At 34.8% G+C, this 16,941-nt stretch overlaps 1 protein-coding gene and 1 long non-coding RNA gene across 3 annotated transcripts; one reads left to right on the forward strand and one right to left on the reverse strand.

Moving 5' to 3' along the window:
* The first annotated feature begins 3,155 nt into the window (after positions 1-3,155).
* On the forward strand, positions 3,156-3,520 carry LOC140183748 (uncharacterized). Its single transcript, XR_011879649.1, has 3 exons — positions 3,156-3,221; positions 3,301-3,369; positions 3,445-3,520. It is a non-coding gene; the product is annotated as an uncharacterized lncRNA (long non-coding RNA).
* A 3,023-nt stretch (positions 3,521-6,543) lies between these two features.
* Positions 6,544-12,911, reverse strand: LOC140183747 (protein FAR1-RELATED SEQUENCE 4-like). Of its 2 annotated transcripts, XM_072232643.1 has the most exons (8): positions 12,614-12,911; positions 12,038-12,196; positions 11,204-11,353; positions 9,749-9,829; positions 8,630-9,354; positions 8,073-8,476; positions 7,049-7,983; positions 6,544-6,963 (listed from the first exon to the last, which is right to left on the reverse strand). In XM_072232643.1, exons 1-8 carry the CDS (start codon positions 12,800-12,802, stop codon positions 6,847-6,849), a joined length of 2,760 nt encoding a protein of 919 aa, XP_072088744.1. In that variant the 5' UTR covers positions 12,803-12,911; the 3' UTR covers positions 6,544-6,846. The 2 variants fall into 2 exon arrangements, with proteins under 2 accessions (XP_072088744.1, XP_072088745.1); XM_072232644.1 differs by lacking the exon at positions 9,749-9,829 and having other exon boundaries at positions 12,614-12,910.
* Between the last annotated feature and the right edge of the window lie 4,030 nt (positions 12,912-16,941).

Genomic DNA, 16,941 nt, shown 5'->3' on the forward strand with positions numbered 1-16,941 from the left:
GCCAGCAATTTTATTGCATTTTGGCCAGCATGTAATCAGCAAAGAAATGTGAGCCATTGGATGAAATCTCACACCAATTTCACACCATCAAATCATCATTGATGGCTAGTTGATGGCTACCAATCACAAATGTTGCTGGCCCCTAGTATTGCTCTAAGATAAAACTAGGAAAATAGCGTATGTGAAATTCTAACCTTGACTTCGTTTTTCAAACATTCTCTCAAGTCATCACATGTGGTCTCCTTTTTCACTTTTTTCAATTCTTGAAGAACTCTGTCATAGTTATGCTTGTAAAGGATTCTTAATAATGTCGTAGTTCCTCCATCCTGCCTGACGTAACTTTTGAAAGGTTCCATAGGATCCATATAAGTGTTACATTATTATTAACCTTAAAAAGGTGTAGCTAACTAAAATTAATGTGAAACTATTTTAATAATTTGACAACACTTGTTAATTTTATCATAATTCTATATTTTGCTTTTAGATATTCTTTTAAGTATTGACGAAGTTTCAGTTAATACAATCATTATAATCATAACCACCGTTAAATGTACTCTTTCTCTTTCTCTCTTTCTGTATATATATTAGATAAAGGAATATAAATATTTTAATTTTAGATAAATTAAACTAACGTACTTAATTACGTGCAATTGTTGCATTGTTTGTTTGTTCACTTTAGAACGCAAGGGCAAAAGAAGGAAAGGAAAATAACAATTATACTTTGAGATATTAGATTACAAAAATATTAGATGAATCCTGTAAATCAATTACTTTATATTTACGGGCCTGCTACACATACATGCCTACAAGCAACCAAGTTGGCCCAGTCCAAACACGAATCACGCGCATGATAGAGAGATAAGATGCCGCGTCAAAATCACGCGCTCAACATTCGAACGGTTACGTATGGGAGACTCTTCCACTTCTTCCACTTCTTCCATTTCTCAAGGCACTTTCAAAACAACAAAACCCTCTCATTTTCGAGCGAAAATCAAGTTTCAAAATATAGAAATCGTAGTTCGAAAACTGCATCAAAACACCATCAACCTCTCTGTGAAGAATCTGAAGAAAAAACAAACCAAGAATACTCAACGTAAGTCCATTAAAATACTGTATATTTTAGTTTTCTTCTACGTCGTTCTGCTAGGGTTTACTATTACTCTTGCTTCTTTGTTATACGTCGTTCTTTAAGTTCTACGTCGTTCTACATTGTTATTCTAAGTTCTCCTGCTATTTTTGTTGATTTTTGGGGGGTTTATTCCGTAGATTCGGGGGTGTAAACTGCTTAACCTTGTAATGTGGCTTTATATTGAAGCATGGTTGAGTGATATCTGTCTGATATCTATATGGATGTATCTGAATAATATCTATGGGTGTATCTCACTGTAATCAATGGGTGTATCTTGTTTGACATCTTTGGGTGTATCTGAATAATATCTATGGGTGTATCTCACTGTTATGAATGGGTGTATCTTGCGAATATCTGGCTGTATCTGACTCATATATATGGGTGTATCTTACTGTTATCAATGGGTGTATCTTAATTGTTATCAATGGGTGTATCTGAGTCATATATATATGGGTGTATATTACTGATATCTTTGGGTGTATTTTTAGTTTCAGAGAAAATGGCAGCAAGAAACCAAACCAAAGACCTGAAATGTGCCACACATCTCCTGAATGATAAGTTCAGAAACATGACTGAGGAGAAGAAGGCAATTGTGAGGGATCTTGGATTCGGTGGGTTGATGCACATCCCACCACTGAGGGTGGATCACCAACTCTTAAGGGAGCTGGCAAAAAACTTCAAACTTGGGGAGAACAAACTGAAGACAGGATATGGTTCTTTCCATATAACCCCAAAAAAAATAGGTGATGCGCTTGGCATCAATGCAACAGGTAATTAGCTCAAAATTATAGATGTATATTAAGTTTTTGCTTGGGTGTATATTAACCTGATGCTTGGGTGTATTTGAACCGACTTGAATGCTTTGTTGTCTTCCTTTTTGTAGGAGATCTATTTCCTGAGAAAGTTGACTATAAGAAACTTTCTGATGATGACAAAATAATTTATAGAAGATTCCAGGGTAAGACCCTCAAAAGTCTTACCGATGAAATGATGGAAATCGGCGTTGGCAACGAAGAGGAACGCCTGATGTTCAAGAGAATATTCATCCTCTACATACAGATGGCGTTCCTTTTGCCAACGACGATAAACAAAATATCGCCCGTACACCTGGTCCCGATTTTTAAGATGGACGGCATAGAGGAGAGAAACTGGGGGGGCATGTTTTGACCTTCATGATCAAGGGCATAACAGACTATCAAGAGAAGAAGAAGAAGGTAATCAATGGCTGCCTCTTCGCCCTGATGATAATCTACTTTCACCTTTCAAAAAACAAAGGCAAGAACAGGGTTGAAAGACCACCAAAGCCATGGATTGCCAACTGGACTAAGGAGCAGTTGGTGAAAAGAATGAATGAAGAGAGAGAGGAAATTTTGGTGAGTAATCATAATAAGTTGGTGTACTTTATTTACCCGAATGGTGCTAACTAAAATATCTCATGTTTCAGGGGATTCTGAATTTGGCAGAGACAAGAGAAAAAATGAGAAAAAAGAAAAAAAAACAAAAAAAAAACAAGAAATAAAAAAAACAAAAAAAAGGAAGGCGAGCTCAACATCGTCTTCGGAGACAGAAACTACCGACAGTGACACTTCTACCTCTGAGTCTGAGGCTCAAGAAGACTCGAAGGATTCGGGAATTAAACACCCCGGCAAAAAGGGGAAAAAGTAAGTACCATACTTGGGTGTAATTTCTTTTTCGAGTTGGGTGTATTTTGTTTGATCACGTTGGGTGTATGTAGTTTATTAAGTAGGGTGTGTTTCGTTTGCTGCGTTGGGTGTATATTGTATATTCAGTTGGGTGTATCTCGTGAATTCATTTGGGTGTATTTTTAATATGTTCTAAATGACAATTGTTTGCCTTCCAGAATGGACTCAAGAAAAAGAAAGCAGAGGCAAGAGGAGTCAGATTCTGATTCAGAATCTGAATCTGAACCAAGTGATGAGTAATGTCCTGAAATTATTACTCCTTTCTTTTGGCTTCTTTATAAAGATTTTGTGTATTAACTGAGGTGTCTTTTATTGACTTATAGGAGCGAAGAATCATCACCTGGGAAGAAGGAGAAGAAAAAGAAAAAAACAAAAACAACACCAAAAGAGTAAGCACTTCTTTCATTAATATTCTGTGATAAAATTAATTTTTTATTTCTGATTGGTACTATTTTTTTTTCCACCCAGAACACCACAAAAAAAGAAAAAAGTAGTTGTGGAGGATTCACCTCCTGAAGAAGATCAATACTTTTACGGGTACAGTACCTCGTAAGCTATCCTACGGTCTATCATCGTAATTATTTTTGTTAACGTCTTATTTTATGAATGTAGTGAGACATATGAAATATCGAGTGACGAACTTGATGAATTGCTAGGGGAAAACGTTCATAAATCTGCTGCAGAGGGGTATGTCTTGCTGTGCTGTGTATTTGAGATTTTGGTGTCTTTTGTTTGCTAATAATTGTATCTTGTTTCGCAGGGACAACCAGGCTGACCTGCGATCGACATAAGGTCGCTATGTGTCCTCTGAAACGTAAGAAGCTTTATTATTTAATAAAATCTTGTTATCGTGATTTGGATGTATTCTGTGATACAATTTGGGTGTATTTTGTGGATCAAGTTGGGTGTATCTTGTTCACTAAGTTGGATGTATATTTCGTTTGAATAACATGAAATCTGTTTAGACTACCGGCTGTGAACTTGGGAAGTGATGATCCTTCCTCTCAAGGACGCACAGAACAGAGTAGTGTAAACCAGCCGTCTCAGAGCATGTAATTTCTCTTTCAAATAACCGTTACTTTTCTTCTTCTAATAACTTCTACTTCTAATTCTGTATATATTTTTTTTAGAAAAAAAAGCCCTTTATTATTTTATTCAAGAAAAAAAAGGCAGCAAAAAAAAGCAAAAACTGCAAGTATGTAAGTTCTCAAAAAACAAAGCCCGTCTTCTTTTTGAATTGTTCGGGTGTATTTTTTGACCTTCTTTGGGTGTATTTTAGGTTGACTCCGGATGATTCGAATATGATGGTTGTTAGGGAACAAACGCCATCGGAAGCGCTTGCAATGTGAGTTATCCAAGAATATTTCAACCTTATAACCTTATTATTTTCAAATACGTTGTTAACCTTTCATTTTTATTCTTGTTTAGAGTCCCGATCCAGTTTTTTGTGCCGCCATCCCAGCAAACAACCACTGACGCAGATTCCGAACCAACCCCTATGCTACAGATTGAAGGGGCTAGAGAAACGTAAGAAAATAGTATTGGGTGTATATTTGTTTAGGGTTTGGGTGTATATTTGCTAACAGTTTGGGTGTATACTCTTCCTGATCGATTTTGTGTAACTGTGCAGCACTCCTGAAACCCCCAAACAACATCAAGAAACAACACCCAAGCTTCCCCCAGCTCCAACAAAAATGTAAGTTAATTAGACTAGAATCAATCTTTGCTTGTCATCCGTATATTCTTATTCTTACTCTTATTCTTATACATAATGATGCAGTCATCCAGACGCCGAGAACGCTGCTGCCCTGTTGATGATGGCACGGACAGCAGCCTATGTTCCTAAAACAGATCCGGGGATGCCATCATTCAGCCTCGGATTGACAGATTCAAGCCAGGAGGGGGCGTCGACGCAGGAGACTGAAAGGTAAAAATCTCCAGAAACTGCAACTATGCTAGAACAATTGGACAGTTTGGTCCAAAAGTTAGCAAGCAGTGCGTCAAAGGGAAAAGACGAAAGTCCAAAAATTCAGAGGGAGACTGGGGGAGAAAGTTCTGCTAAGTTTGAAACCCCGGGGGGAATAAATCAAATTCCGGATGATATGAAAGAAAAGTGCTACATCTGGGGGACGAGACTGAAGGAAGATGCAAAGGGTGATACTAACGAGTTTGAGGAGATATGCACTCTGACTGGCCAAGGAGAATACATTTTGATGAGAACGCACCTTGCATCCCTCCAGGCAAACAGTGATATAGAATCTCAGGTAATTTTAGACTAACATTAATGTTTTTACACCAAAGTCAACTGCAATGTTTATTAATTTAAAATTGATTTCTAGATTGTATCTGCCATCTGCCTCATCCTAAACCAGAAAAAGGAAAACAGGTTTCAGGCACAAATATACTGTCTCCCCCCCCGATATTGTGGTAAGTGTTACTTCTACGAACTTTGGGTGTATTTTATGCATTGATTTGGGTGTATTTTTTAGCTTAGATTGGGTGTAAGTTGTGTATTTTCATGTTTTCATTTCTTGTATTGCAATTCTTGCAGAGCATGGCACTTTCGGATCACCCAAGGGGGGAATTCATATCTCCGAAAACGAACAGAGAATTCATGGTGGAAGCCTACCCCAGTTTCATTCCCTTCATAGATAGAAAAAAATTAAGTTCGCATCCATATGTAAGTTTTTGTTTCGTAAATTTGTTAGTACGCTTATTTACTTATATGCCAAATAAAATAACAGACTATTGAAATGTGGCAATCCTTCAGATTTTTGCTCCTTTTTGCCACTCGGGACATTGGTGGTTATGGCTGATAAATACAAGAACGCGGAAATGTCAAATACTTGACCCGCTACACAAAAAAGCTCCAAGCGATGAGAGAAAGGACATTAATAAATTCACTGTAAGTTCCCTCTGTCTTCTTTACTTTAATAGATAGGTCTATTTTGAAATTTGAGTTGGGTGTATATTCCATATTCAATTGGGTGTATCTTGTCCATTGATTCGGGTGTATTACTGACTTGTTTTGGTATTTAAGGGATATGTATTTTCAAGATTGATAGCATATGCCGGCGGGAAACCTCTCGAGAAAGGCGAGAAGGAGAAGGAAATTAAAGCACCATATGTTAAAATTTCAGGCCAAAAAACAAGGTATAGATTTGTGACTCTGAACCTTAAACTTTCCTAAATGAGATTTGTAATTTATTTTCTTCGTTTTCAGCTATGACTGCGCTATTTACGTAATGAAGTGGCTTGAGTTAATAGAGCCGGAAAACATTGAAAAGGGGAAGTATGAATGGGATAATTGGACACAGGTAACTGTCTTTAGAACTATATAACTCTGTATTACTTTATTGAATTAATATTTCTGTTTAAACATAACATACTTTTTAATTGTAGGAGGAGGTGGACCACTATAGAGTGGAGTATGCTTCCCGGATACTATTCAGTGAGATGAATAAACAGAGAGATCGGGCAATTAGAGAGAGTAGTGCTATAAGGCTGTCGAAGCCATCCTCTGTATTATTGAGTCCGTTTTGTCAGATTAATTCTGAGGATATAGAAAATGGGTAGTTTGTAAATTGAACAAATGATGTAAATATTTGCCATTTATCAACAACTTCTATTCCATGTATATTTTTTCCCATAGTTAAACTATCTGTGCTGATAAACTGTCTGTGATGTATTGAAAAACTGTATTACAGGTGGTAAAACATAAAGCAAAAAATCAAGGCATACGCATATTATAAACTGTTACACCCAACGCAAGTCTAATAATACACCCGAGGTTGAATAAAATATACACCCAATTGTCTGTGAAGTATTCAAAATGAATGAATTACATGTACTAAAATATGAAAAAAAAACATCAACTGAAATATATCGCCCATAACCTGTGAATATTTACAGCTTTTGTTCTATATGTATCTATATATGTGTCTATATGTAAATTGTCTATTAACAAAAATACACCCAAAAGTAATAGTGATTTTACACCCATACTCTCTATAACTATACACCCAAAGAGTTATCCCCTGCTGCTGGTACCCTGAACTGATAATTTATAACTTGTCCCTGATATTGGCTGCAACTTGAATGCGCCGCTGATGCAGCATCAAACAGGTTTATCTGAATATAACACTCACGCATTAGCTAAACTATTAACTAGAAAAATAAACTCAATTGCCACAAATTTAAAGAACATTACATTTACCTCGCTTAAAACTTTCGTCTTCTTCTTCTTTGTGGCATTTGCAATCTGTTTCTCCAGCTTTGAACCTAGCCTATTTTTTGGACGTCCTCTTGTTCGAATCCTTGGCGGGCTTTGAAGCTCGTTAACGGATTCCAAGTTGGCGTCTTCGTGGGATAAAGAAAATGTCCCCTTCCTTTTGGCTTTTAATGCTTCCATCTCGGCCATGACGTTATCGTACGCACGGTGCAGAATTGCAGTCAGCTCCTCCGATTCGGAGGCAAATTCGCAAATATTTTGCGAACGAAAAACCAGTTGGTCGAACCTCTTGCTTCTTGGCTCCATTAGTGGCTCGTCGTGGCTGCTCTTGATGTGTGTGTGACGCCTCTTTACCTTCTTGCTCCATCGTTCCAGTATGTATCTAGGGGACACTTGGCTTACTTGTTCGAAGCTTAACACGCTTAGTGCGTGACAGCACAGTATCCCTCTCGACTCAAATAATAAGCATTGGCATTTTACCTCGGCTGCAACTGAGTCGTAGGTAACCGCGAACTTGTCCAATATTGAGCTGGAAACTTGTTCTCCGACTTCGTATACTGAATAGCCTAGAGCGGAATTCTTTAATCTGGTGATGCAATTCGCCTTTCCTCTGAATTGGGCTTGGACTTCCCTAAACTTTGCGTGGGTGTACGCATCTTGAAACTGAGCTTCGATGGAGGATTTGGTTGCACACGGTATGACCGTATGAAAATCTGCAGCATCTGATTCTCTCTCTGCTTGCTCCCTGCTTCCGAGGCAATTATCGTACTGTTTGACGAACTGAATGAGCGAGCTGTTCCGGGTGATGTACTTGTTAAAAAATGAATGCATGCTCTCGCTCCTTTGTGTGCTTCTCATCCCTGCCCAGAAGTGGTGGTCCAGATAGATAGGAACCCATATGTGACGGTCTTCGTACAGATCTGCATAATACACCCAAACACACACAGTAAAATACACCCGAGAGATCGTACAATTTACACCTCTGCTGCAGAATTTAAAAACACATTACCTGAGAGCCACTTGTTGTCCGCAAGACCAAAATTCACCAGAAAATCGTTCCAATTCCTATCGAATGAGTCTTTGCTGTGAGAGTTCCAAACAACATGGCTCATTTGTTGTTCGATATCGGCGTGTCCCTTGTACCCGTTTAATTTGCTTGGAATCTTCTTCATGATGTGCCAAATACACCAGCGGTGAACTGTTGTTGGCATACAGGCCTCTAAAGCCCTTTTCATTGATGCGCACTGATCGGTGAGAAACCCTTTCAGAGCGTTTCCTCCCATGCAACGAAGCCAGCATTGAAATAACCATTTGAATGATTCAATTTCTTCGTTCTTCATCAAAGAGCATCCGAGAAGTGTTGACTGACCGTGGTGATTCACCCCGACAAAAGAACCACAGACCAAATTATACCTGAAACGAATTACCATGGTCCAGAATGCAAAATCATTAGGTACACCCCAACAAATGCTTAGAATACACCCAATGACACAGCCAATATACACCTCTGCTGCGGATTCGTAAAAATAAATTAATTTAGCATCATAAAAAGGGACAGTTTGTTACCTGTTTGTATTGTAGGTGGTGTCGAATGAAATGACGTCTCCGAAATACTCACAGGCGGCTCTGCTTCTTGCGTCGGCCCAAAAGGCCAGCTTAATCGATTGATCCTCCTCGAGTTCGAGCTCAAAAAAGAAATTCGGATTCTTCTCTTTCATCCTTAACAAATATTTCCCGAATTCCTTTGCATCTTCTTGTTCGGAAACATTCCGCACTTCCCTGGTAATGTAATTCCTCACGTCCTTTTCGATGAAATTTAACTCGCGGTGACCCCCGGCAGCCGCAACAAATGATTGGTAGGTTTTGCTTGGTCTGATACCGGCCTCGTCGTTATTTTCTATCGTACGACGAATGGACATGCTTAGTTCCCTGTGTTGTTTGAGCATCTCTGCTTTGCTTGGACAGCAGGGGTGTGAATGATCCAGCACAACCTTTGAAATGATCCAAGCACCGACATCCTTCAATGTGTGTATATAAATTCTTGCAGGACAGTTTAAACCGGCTGTCGGATTGGTCTTCTCGGTTGGAGATATTTTAGATTTCCATTTTCCCTCTCTGCTACATGTAATCAGTTGATTCTTAATCTCGTTTCCCTTCCTATTTGTGCACCGAACTCTTGTAGAGAAACCTGCAGCCTTGGCGTAGTTCCTGTAAAATTTTTCGGCATCTTCAAGGGTCGTAAAGGTCATTCCGACCTTCGGAACAAGCTCGTCATCAACAACAGAGAGAGGCTGCACAATAAACCGTGTCAGAACTGTGAATACACCCATAGATATGATACAAATACACCCAATCATGTCTAATATGATACACCCGAACCGAAACAACTCAACTACAGAATGACCTTTAAAGCCATAAACTGTCAATACACAGACTGCAGAATACACCATGTCAAAAACTAAAAACACACCCAATCATGTCTGATATAATACACCTGAACAACAACAACTCAATTAAAAATAACAAAAAACCAGTAAAGTGTATATACACCCACACTTATAGCTAAAATACACCCAAAGAAGAAATTGATCTACACCCGAGCGTCTGCTATAAATTCCAGGTAATTAAACAATGTTCAGCAATTTTTAAACTACACAATGCTATACAAATTACTGTAAATCAAACCTCAGGAACTTCGTTAGATTCAAATTCATAATCCACATCGCCTGGATTCAGCACAGAATCTGAGCTTGAAGGATCCATTATCTTCAAAACGAGTTCGAACTTTGATTTCAGAAAACAACAAATCAAGAGAGAAAACGAAGCTCGAGTTGCAGAGAGAGAAAAAGAGAACGTAAACGAAGAACATACCAGTGAGAAAAGAAGAGGAAAAGATCGATGGAGAAGAATGAGGGAAGACGCGCGAGAAGAAGAACAACCAAATCTCAAAATAACGAAAACGAAGAAGGAAACAAATATTTTAAATTTGGAAGTTAGATATACGCGGCATATTATATAGCGCGTGTAATCAACGTAGCTGGAGGAGCGAGTATTTTAAATTTATTATTTAATAAACTTGTAAAGCATACAAGCCCTAATGGCTTGTATGCAGAACTTTTCCGTTATATTTATATATATTTATACCTGTTATTTATGTACATTTTTTTTAAAATATCAACGACTAAAATAATCATACTTTTTATGAATATCCAAAATTAAGCATAACTTTACTTTTATACTTTTGATCCTATTTTTTGCTATAAATGTAAATTTAATATGATTATTTTATTTATAATGTTTTTTATTATGACTATGAATAAATTTTGGTTATATTAATTATAAAATTTAAATACAACGATTAATATATGTGAAATTGGTTTTTTATGAGTTAATATTCAAAACCCGTTCATGAAAGATTAATTATATTTGGGTGTTTGAAGAATTAGAAAAGAATAGAAGTTTCAAAGTCCTTCCGTCCCTTCACTATCCCTCATTGATGAAGTTAAAATTACTATCTTCATAAATTCAACATCTCATATTCTCATTCCACCTCGAACTCTCCTCTTGTTAGACACATACACACTAATTTTTTGGTGGTTATAATATTTTGGCAGTATTTAAAAATTATAATTAAAATTATTAAAGGTTACATCTTTAATATCATTTGTCAATACTTTTTAATTTTAAAAAAAATAAAAAATAAAATGTTTGGTCATATAAAAAAAATACTTTTAAATAATAAAAAGTATTACCCTAATTTATTTTAACTATACTTTTCAAGTATTGTCAAAATTTCATAACCATTATAGCCATCATGAGATTTCATAACCATTATATATTTATATTCATTGTCTTAACTACTCCTAATGCAAACAAAGTCTTGTTAATTTTTTTTCTTATATTTATTTTACTTTTCGTTTGTTCACCCTTTACCAATTAATATGGTTATCAACTTATCAAGTTATCATTATCAATAAAAAGTTAATTAATGTTGTTTGAATTTTATAAATAAATTAAATATTTACTTGGGCTTAAATAAAATTTAAAAATAGCCATTTATTTAAAATCCAAGGGATTGATGACGCCAATATTACTTCATCTAAAATAAAACAAAATCTATAAGAAGAGTTCTGAACTTACAAATATTCTAATAAGTTCTTCAGTCAAATCTAAAATTGAAGTAGTATCGTCTGATTCTCTCAGCTGCTGCTGGCTCACATTTATCTTCCTTAAGACTGATTTTTCTTGAGTCAAATTTTTGTTTTTGTGTAACATCTTCTTCAATGTCAACTGAAGTCACACATTGGCCAAAAAGAGTAAAAAAGTTAAATAAAATTTGAAAGATTAGATTTTTTCAGGTATATATATATATATATATATATATATATATATATATAAAAGTAGTATTTTTCTTTCTTTCTTTTTTTATGAATAGTAATTTGTGATGTACAATATAGACAATTTCTTATGTGCTCATTAAAGCTTATTATGTTATTATTATCATAAAATAGAATATAACTGATATATACTTTAATATATAATATTATACATGTATATATGACAGTACTGACAGTACTGTTAGTGTTAGAGAATTTATTTTTTTCGACTAACATCAATAATTAACATTTTTAAAAATTATTTTATTTATCTTAAATTTTAGATTTTAAATCACAAACACTTAAATTTATATTCTAATAAATTATAAACCTTAAAAAAAGTTAGCTAATTTTAGTTAACTAAAAATTAATTTCCTATAGTAACTATTATATTATCTTAAAAAATATTGCTAAAATTAAAAATAATATTTTTTTATTATTTTAATAATATTTATGTAACGAGGATAGTCACCAAAACATCTTTACAGAAAGATGATAATAAAATTTAAATAGGTGTAAAAAACGGCACACAAATATAATTTAATTTGTTAGTGATATATTAGATGATTATAAGATTCTTTTAATTAGGAAGACGTACAAGTTCTTCCCCTCTGAAATTTATTTCAGATGACAGCAGATCATCAAGTGTATCATATAGCACTGTCAAGATCCACACTTTCTCTTCAATACTTCTATTAATATATCTAATTAAGTCCTTTGAATCGTTGATCCTTTGAAACAACTTTTCTCGACCCAACTGCAAGAAGAAATTCTTAACTAGTTAAGGTTGTATCATACCATATTATTCTTGTCTCTGATATCATAAACATTTGTTTCTCAACAACTAAATTGACAAAAATAAATAAATAAATAAATCCAGTACAATAATTTTGGCTACAAACAATAATATTACCCAATATATCTTAGATAACACTTTTTATATATCTAATTATAATTTTAAGCAGCATATTCTTTATAGTAAAATTGCCTAATGGAAGCAGATATAAGCATAACTTTTTGTGCATAAAAATGCTGTTCCTAGAAGACAAATGCATTATTTCATTCATAACTACAACTTATAACACCAATCAATCTTTGGAATTCTTCCTATTTAATTGATATATGAAGATCAAAACAGAGTAAAGACACAAACTATATCAATCATTTCACATACCACTTTGTTTCTGATCTTTTCAGATATCTGAAAACTTTGTTCATCATCCTTTTCCAGAAACAAACTTAATACTTCCTTACAATTGTTCATTCTAAATGAATCTTTTGGACAAATTTTGACAATACAAAATGGCAACGCTTGCTTGTATGCATGTTTCTGGTCAAACTCATTCTCTTCTTTTCGATCCATTTTTTTTATATCACTGCCTCTAGCCTAATAAATAATTTTCATATGAATGAGCATATATAGTAAAAGGAAGAAATCAAATAAATTTAATATAATAATGTATGCACTTTCAAAAGATTGAAGGGATGAAGCAGCAGATAATTAGATATGAGTTTAGTAGTTACTCTATATATGAATGAAAGGACATAATTAATTTTTTTTATATAAGATTCTATCCTTTCATCTTATTGAAGTTGCTAACTTGCTATGTATGGTCAATTACTCATACTCTTGCACCCTACGGCAAGAAAATCAACGGTCTTTTAGTTCCCGTTTGGTTCTGAGAATTTAAAACTAGATAAAATACTGAAATAAAATAAAATACAAAGCATTTAGATACAAAAATAAGTATTCTTGCTTTTCTGTATTTTATTTGATGATAAATTAAATATAAAAAATAAATTATAAAAATTTAATTTATTTTATTTTTTATATAAAAATTAAAAAAATATAATAATAAAAAATAATAAAAATAATAAAAAATAAAATATATTTTTATTAATATTTATTTTTATTTTGTTAAAAAATATAAAATATATTAATTTAATTTTTCAAGACACAATATTTATATCTATATCTCATATAACCACTCTATTTAACAACTATGTACAAAAAAATTAGTATAACTTTTTAAAAACCAACTATTGAATTAAAAATTTATGCTATGGATCATGTCCAGAAAACTTCATGTTAATTCAAAATTATGTGCTATACCTGATGTGAAAATCAACATTTGTTCAAAATATAAATAAACAAAGGGTTATTCAATTACATGTTTATTAATGTTTGATTTGGACAAATTTGGTATAAATAATTTTTTATATGCGATTGTGATTTACTGGCGAAATCAATAAAATATATATCCTGTAAAATATATGGGGAGAAGAAGAAGAGGAGAGGCGTCAATGGTGGGTTGATGACGATGGAGAGGGGGTTGTGATGGTGGTGGTATTAGCGTGGCAGATGTTGGTGATGGGGAGAGTGGAAGAAGTGAGAGAGATAGAGTGAAATTCGAATGAGGGGAAGAGGGTTCGTGTTTGTAATTTACGTTTTAGTTACTGTAAAAAAAATCCGATGATAAAACCATTGTGAGTCACCAAAATACATAATTTCACTAAGTTGGTTTACCGTCGGAAAATCTGACGGTAAAAGACGCGCCAATATATTTTTGTTTTCCTCCAAATATTACCGGCGAAGTTATGTTGGAAACTTAAATCCGTCGGTAATTATATAACCGCATGAATTCAATGTCGTTACCGACGGTAAATGCGTCCCTATTCTGCGACGCTAAATCCGACGGCACTCAACATTTTTCTTGTACTGATCTGGTGTATGTTACTGGCGGAGTTTTTCTTACAGTAACTTTGGTGCCAAACTGTTTTGTTCCCACATCATTACTATTGATTTTTCTTCCGAAAAATCTGACGGTAAGTTCAATTTTTTGTTTTAGATTTTTTGATGAAACTAGCGGTCAAATTTTAAATAATAGAAGCCAAATATGTTAAATTATCAAGTGTACAAATAAAATAAAAAGTCAAATAACAAAGGATATGATACAATAAAAAAGTGTATAAAAAAATCTTAGTCACTGAAAGTCGTCATCATCGTTGTCGTCATCGTCCCGCTGGTCCTGCTGCTGAGGCAGTAGCCTTGGCGGTGATGTCTATGCGCCTCCATCAACGCCGCTGCCACCAGCGCACATCTAATCTTCGTATGGTACAATGTGTCACTCCATCCGCTAAAGCCGCTCTAACTGCCGCCTCCACTCCATCCTAAGATCATCTGTGTTTGTCATGCATGAGAGGATCGCCAGATACCTTTCCTCAGACTCCCGCAGCTGCTAAGCCTATTGATCAAGGCTCCCAATGAGGAGCAGCACCTGCTCCCTTAAATCCACATTGTCCTTGAGATTGACGGGCTGATTGGTGGCAGAGGTGGATGAAAGTCTTAATGTGGACGTATAGAGGTTGTCAACGAAGAATAATCCCAGCTCGTATACATGATTTTTGTACGGCTTAGATGCGGCCTCGCACCAAACCTGATCAGGATCGACGACTGATGCAGCGGATGTGTTGCTGTCGTCTCCAGTACGTTGAGATTATTGGGTTACAGCCTCCAATCTCTACGTATAGAACTTCTGGTAAGATATTTTATGATTAGGGTTGCAGTTAACTTAAAAATAGTATATCACATGATGTTTACTCACATAATGATCCGCAACCCATTGATCGACAAATCTCTTCTTGTTCTCCTTCAATGTATATGTATAGTTGAAGGTCTTTGCCATCACTACCTCACGATCCAATGACTTAAACTACACATTTTGAAACTACATATTAATTCAAATAATAATGACATTATATTAAAATTAAATGAACTTAATAACAAAATGAAACAAGTTACTTACCAGCCTGGCCTTAGTCTTCATGAAAGTCGCTCACCCACCGGTATACTTCGACGACCTAGCCAATGTTCTGTTAGCTCTATTGATGAGGCGGTGACGTTTGAATCCCTTATCAGTCTCCCAATAGACGTACATTACCTTGTTAATGTCAGGGCGGAGCCAAATGAGGAGGTGGTCGCGGTGCTCACATGCGTCCTCCATCGTCTACTAAAGCCACCTAGGCATCTAATAGTCAAAGATCTTCCTAATCATGAGATTGTGAGTCTTATCCCATATAAATTTCTCCTACAGAAAGAATATTTAACACAAGTTAATTGAAATTAAATATATAATTAAACAAAAATAGAAGATATAAACTAACACTAAGGTTTGAATATATTGAGTTCTTACTGCGCACTTCTGAAACTATCGCTCTCTAGTCTCAGCTGGGATCTTCTTGTAACTTGGCCATGGGTGGTCGTACATCAGCTTGATGACATTAGTAAACTCCTGTGTACATGCATTGTTATTTGGCGCAAGCCTATCAATGGAAAATTTAAGATTAGTAGTTTACTAAAAAGTTATTCGAAGTAATCTATAAATTTCAATTATATTTAGATTTTTTTTAGAAATTTCGGCAGAGTTTTATCTAGAACTAGAATGCACCAAAAACTACATCCATCAACAATTCACTTAAACAGCAAAATCTATCAACAATCAACAAACAAGAATTAAGAATTATTAAGCAGCAACATCCATCAACTGCACAATCAAGAATTATCAAACAATTAAGATTAGTAGTTTCATCTATATGACATTATATGACTTAAGCAGCAACATCCATCAACAATCAAGAATTACCAAGCACAATAAGTAGTTCAAACCTACTAATCTCCCAACATCTACATATGCATATAAAAGCATAGCATCAACATTAACATCCATGGTCTCTCCTTGTGATCCAAGCAAGATTAACAGAGAAAATTCTCTGGCAGTTTAGACTAGGACACATCTCTAAAAGAACAATAAAAATCATGTAGTAGTTTTATAAGTTTTTGGAAAATAAAGGATCAGTGGATCCATGTGACTCTGGTCACTTTGCAAAGCAAAAAAGACTTTTATTTTCATCTAGCTTGTCACAATATGAGAATTTGTTTTGATTAGTTCATATGGATATATAGCACTCCATCCATAGGAGGACATAAATACTTTCGTATTCTAATAAAGGAGAAAAGTAGGATTACATAATTGTTCTTCATAAAACCTAAATATGAGGCTTCTTCTCTTGTGCAGAATTTTGTCAATTTAGTTTAAAACCAATTTAACATTATCATAAAGAAAATAAAGACCAATAATGGTGCAAAATTCAAATTGACTTGTTTCTATAATTTAAAAGAAACTCTACACCAAACTACTTATGTTGAGACACCTCAACAGAAAGATATTGTAGAATGCAAATATTAACACATTTTAGAAGTGATTAGAGTACTTATGTTTTATTCCGCAATGCTAAGATGCTTTTGAAACTATGCTACTACTCAAGGTGTGCATATATGTTATAAACCTGGTGTAAAGCGATATATCCTCTATGATTTAACAAATAGAGAAATTATTGCATCTAGAAATGTGGTATTTTATGAGGATGTCCTTCCATACGCACACAATTGCACCTTTTGATATAGCTTGTCCTAACATGCAATACACATCATCGCATAACACT

This window comes from Arachis hypogaea, chromosome 3 (genome assembly GCF_003086295.3).
Source record: "Arachis hypogaea cultivar Tifrunner chromosome 3, arahy.Tifrunner.gnm2.J5K5, whole genome shotgun sequence".
Taxonomy (NCBI): domain Eukaryota; kingdom Viridiplantae; phylum Streptophyta; class Magnoliopsida; order Fabales; family Fabaceae; genus Arachis; species Arachis hypogaea.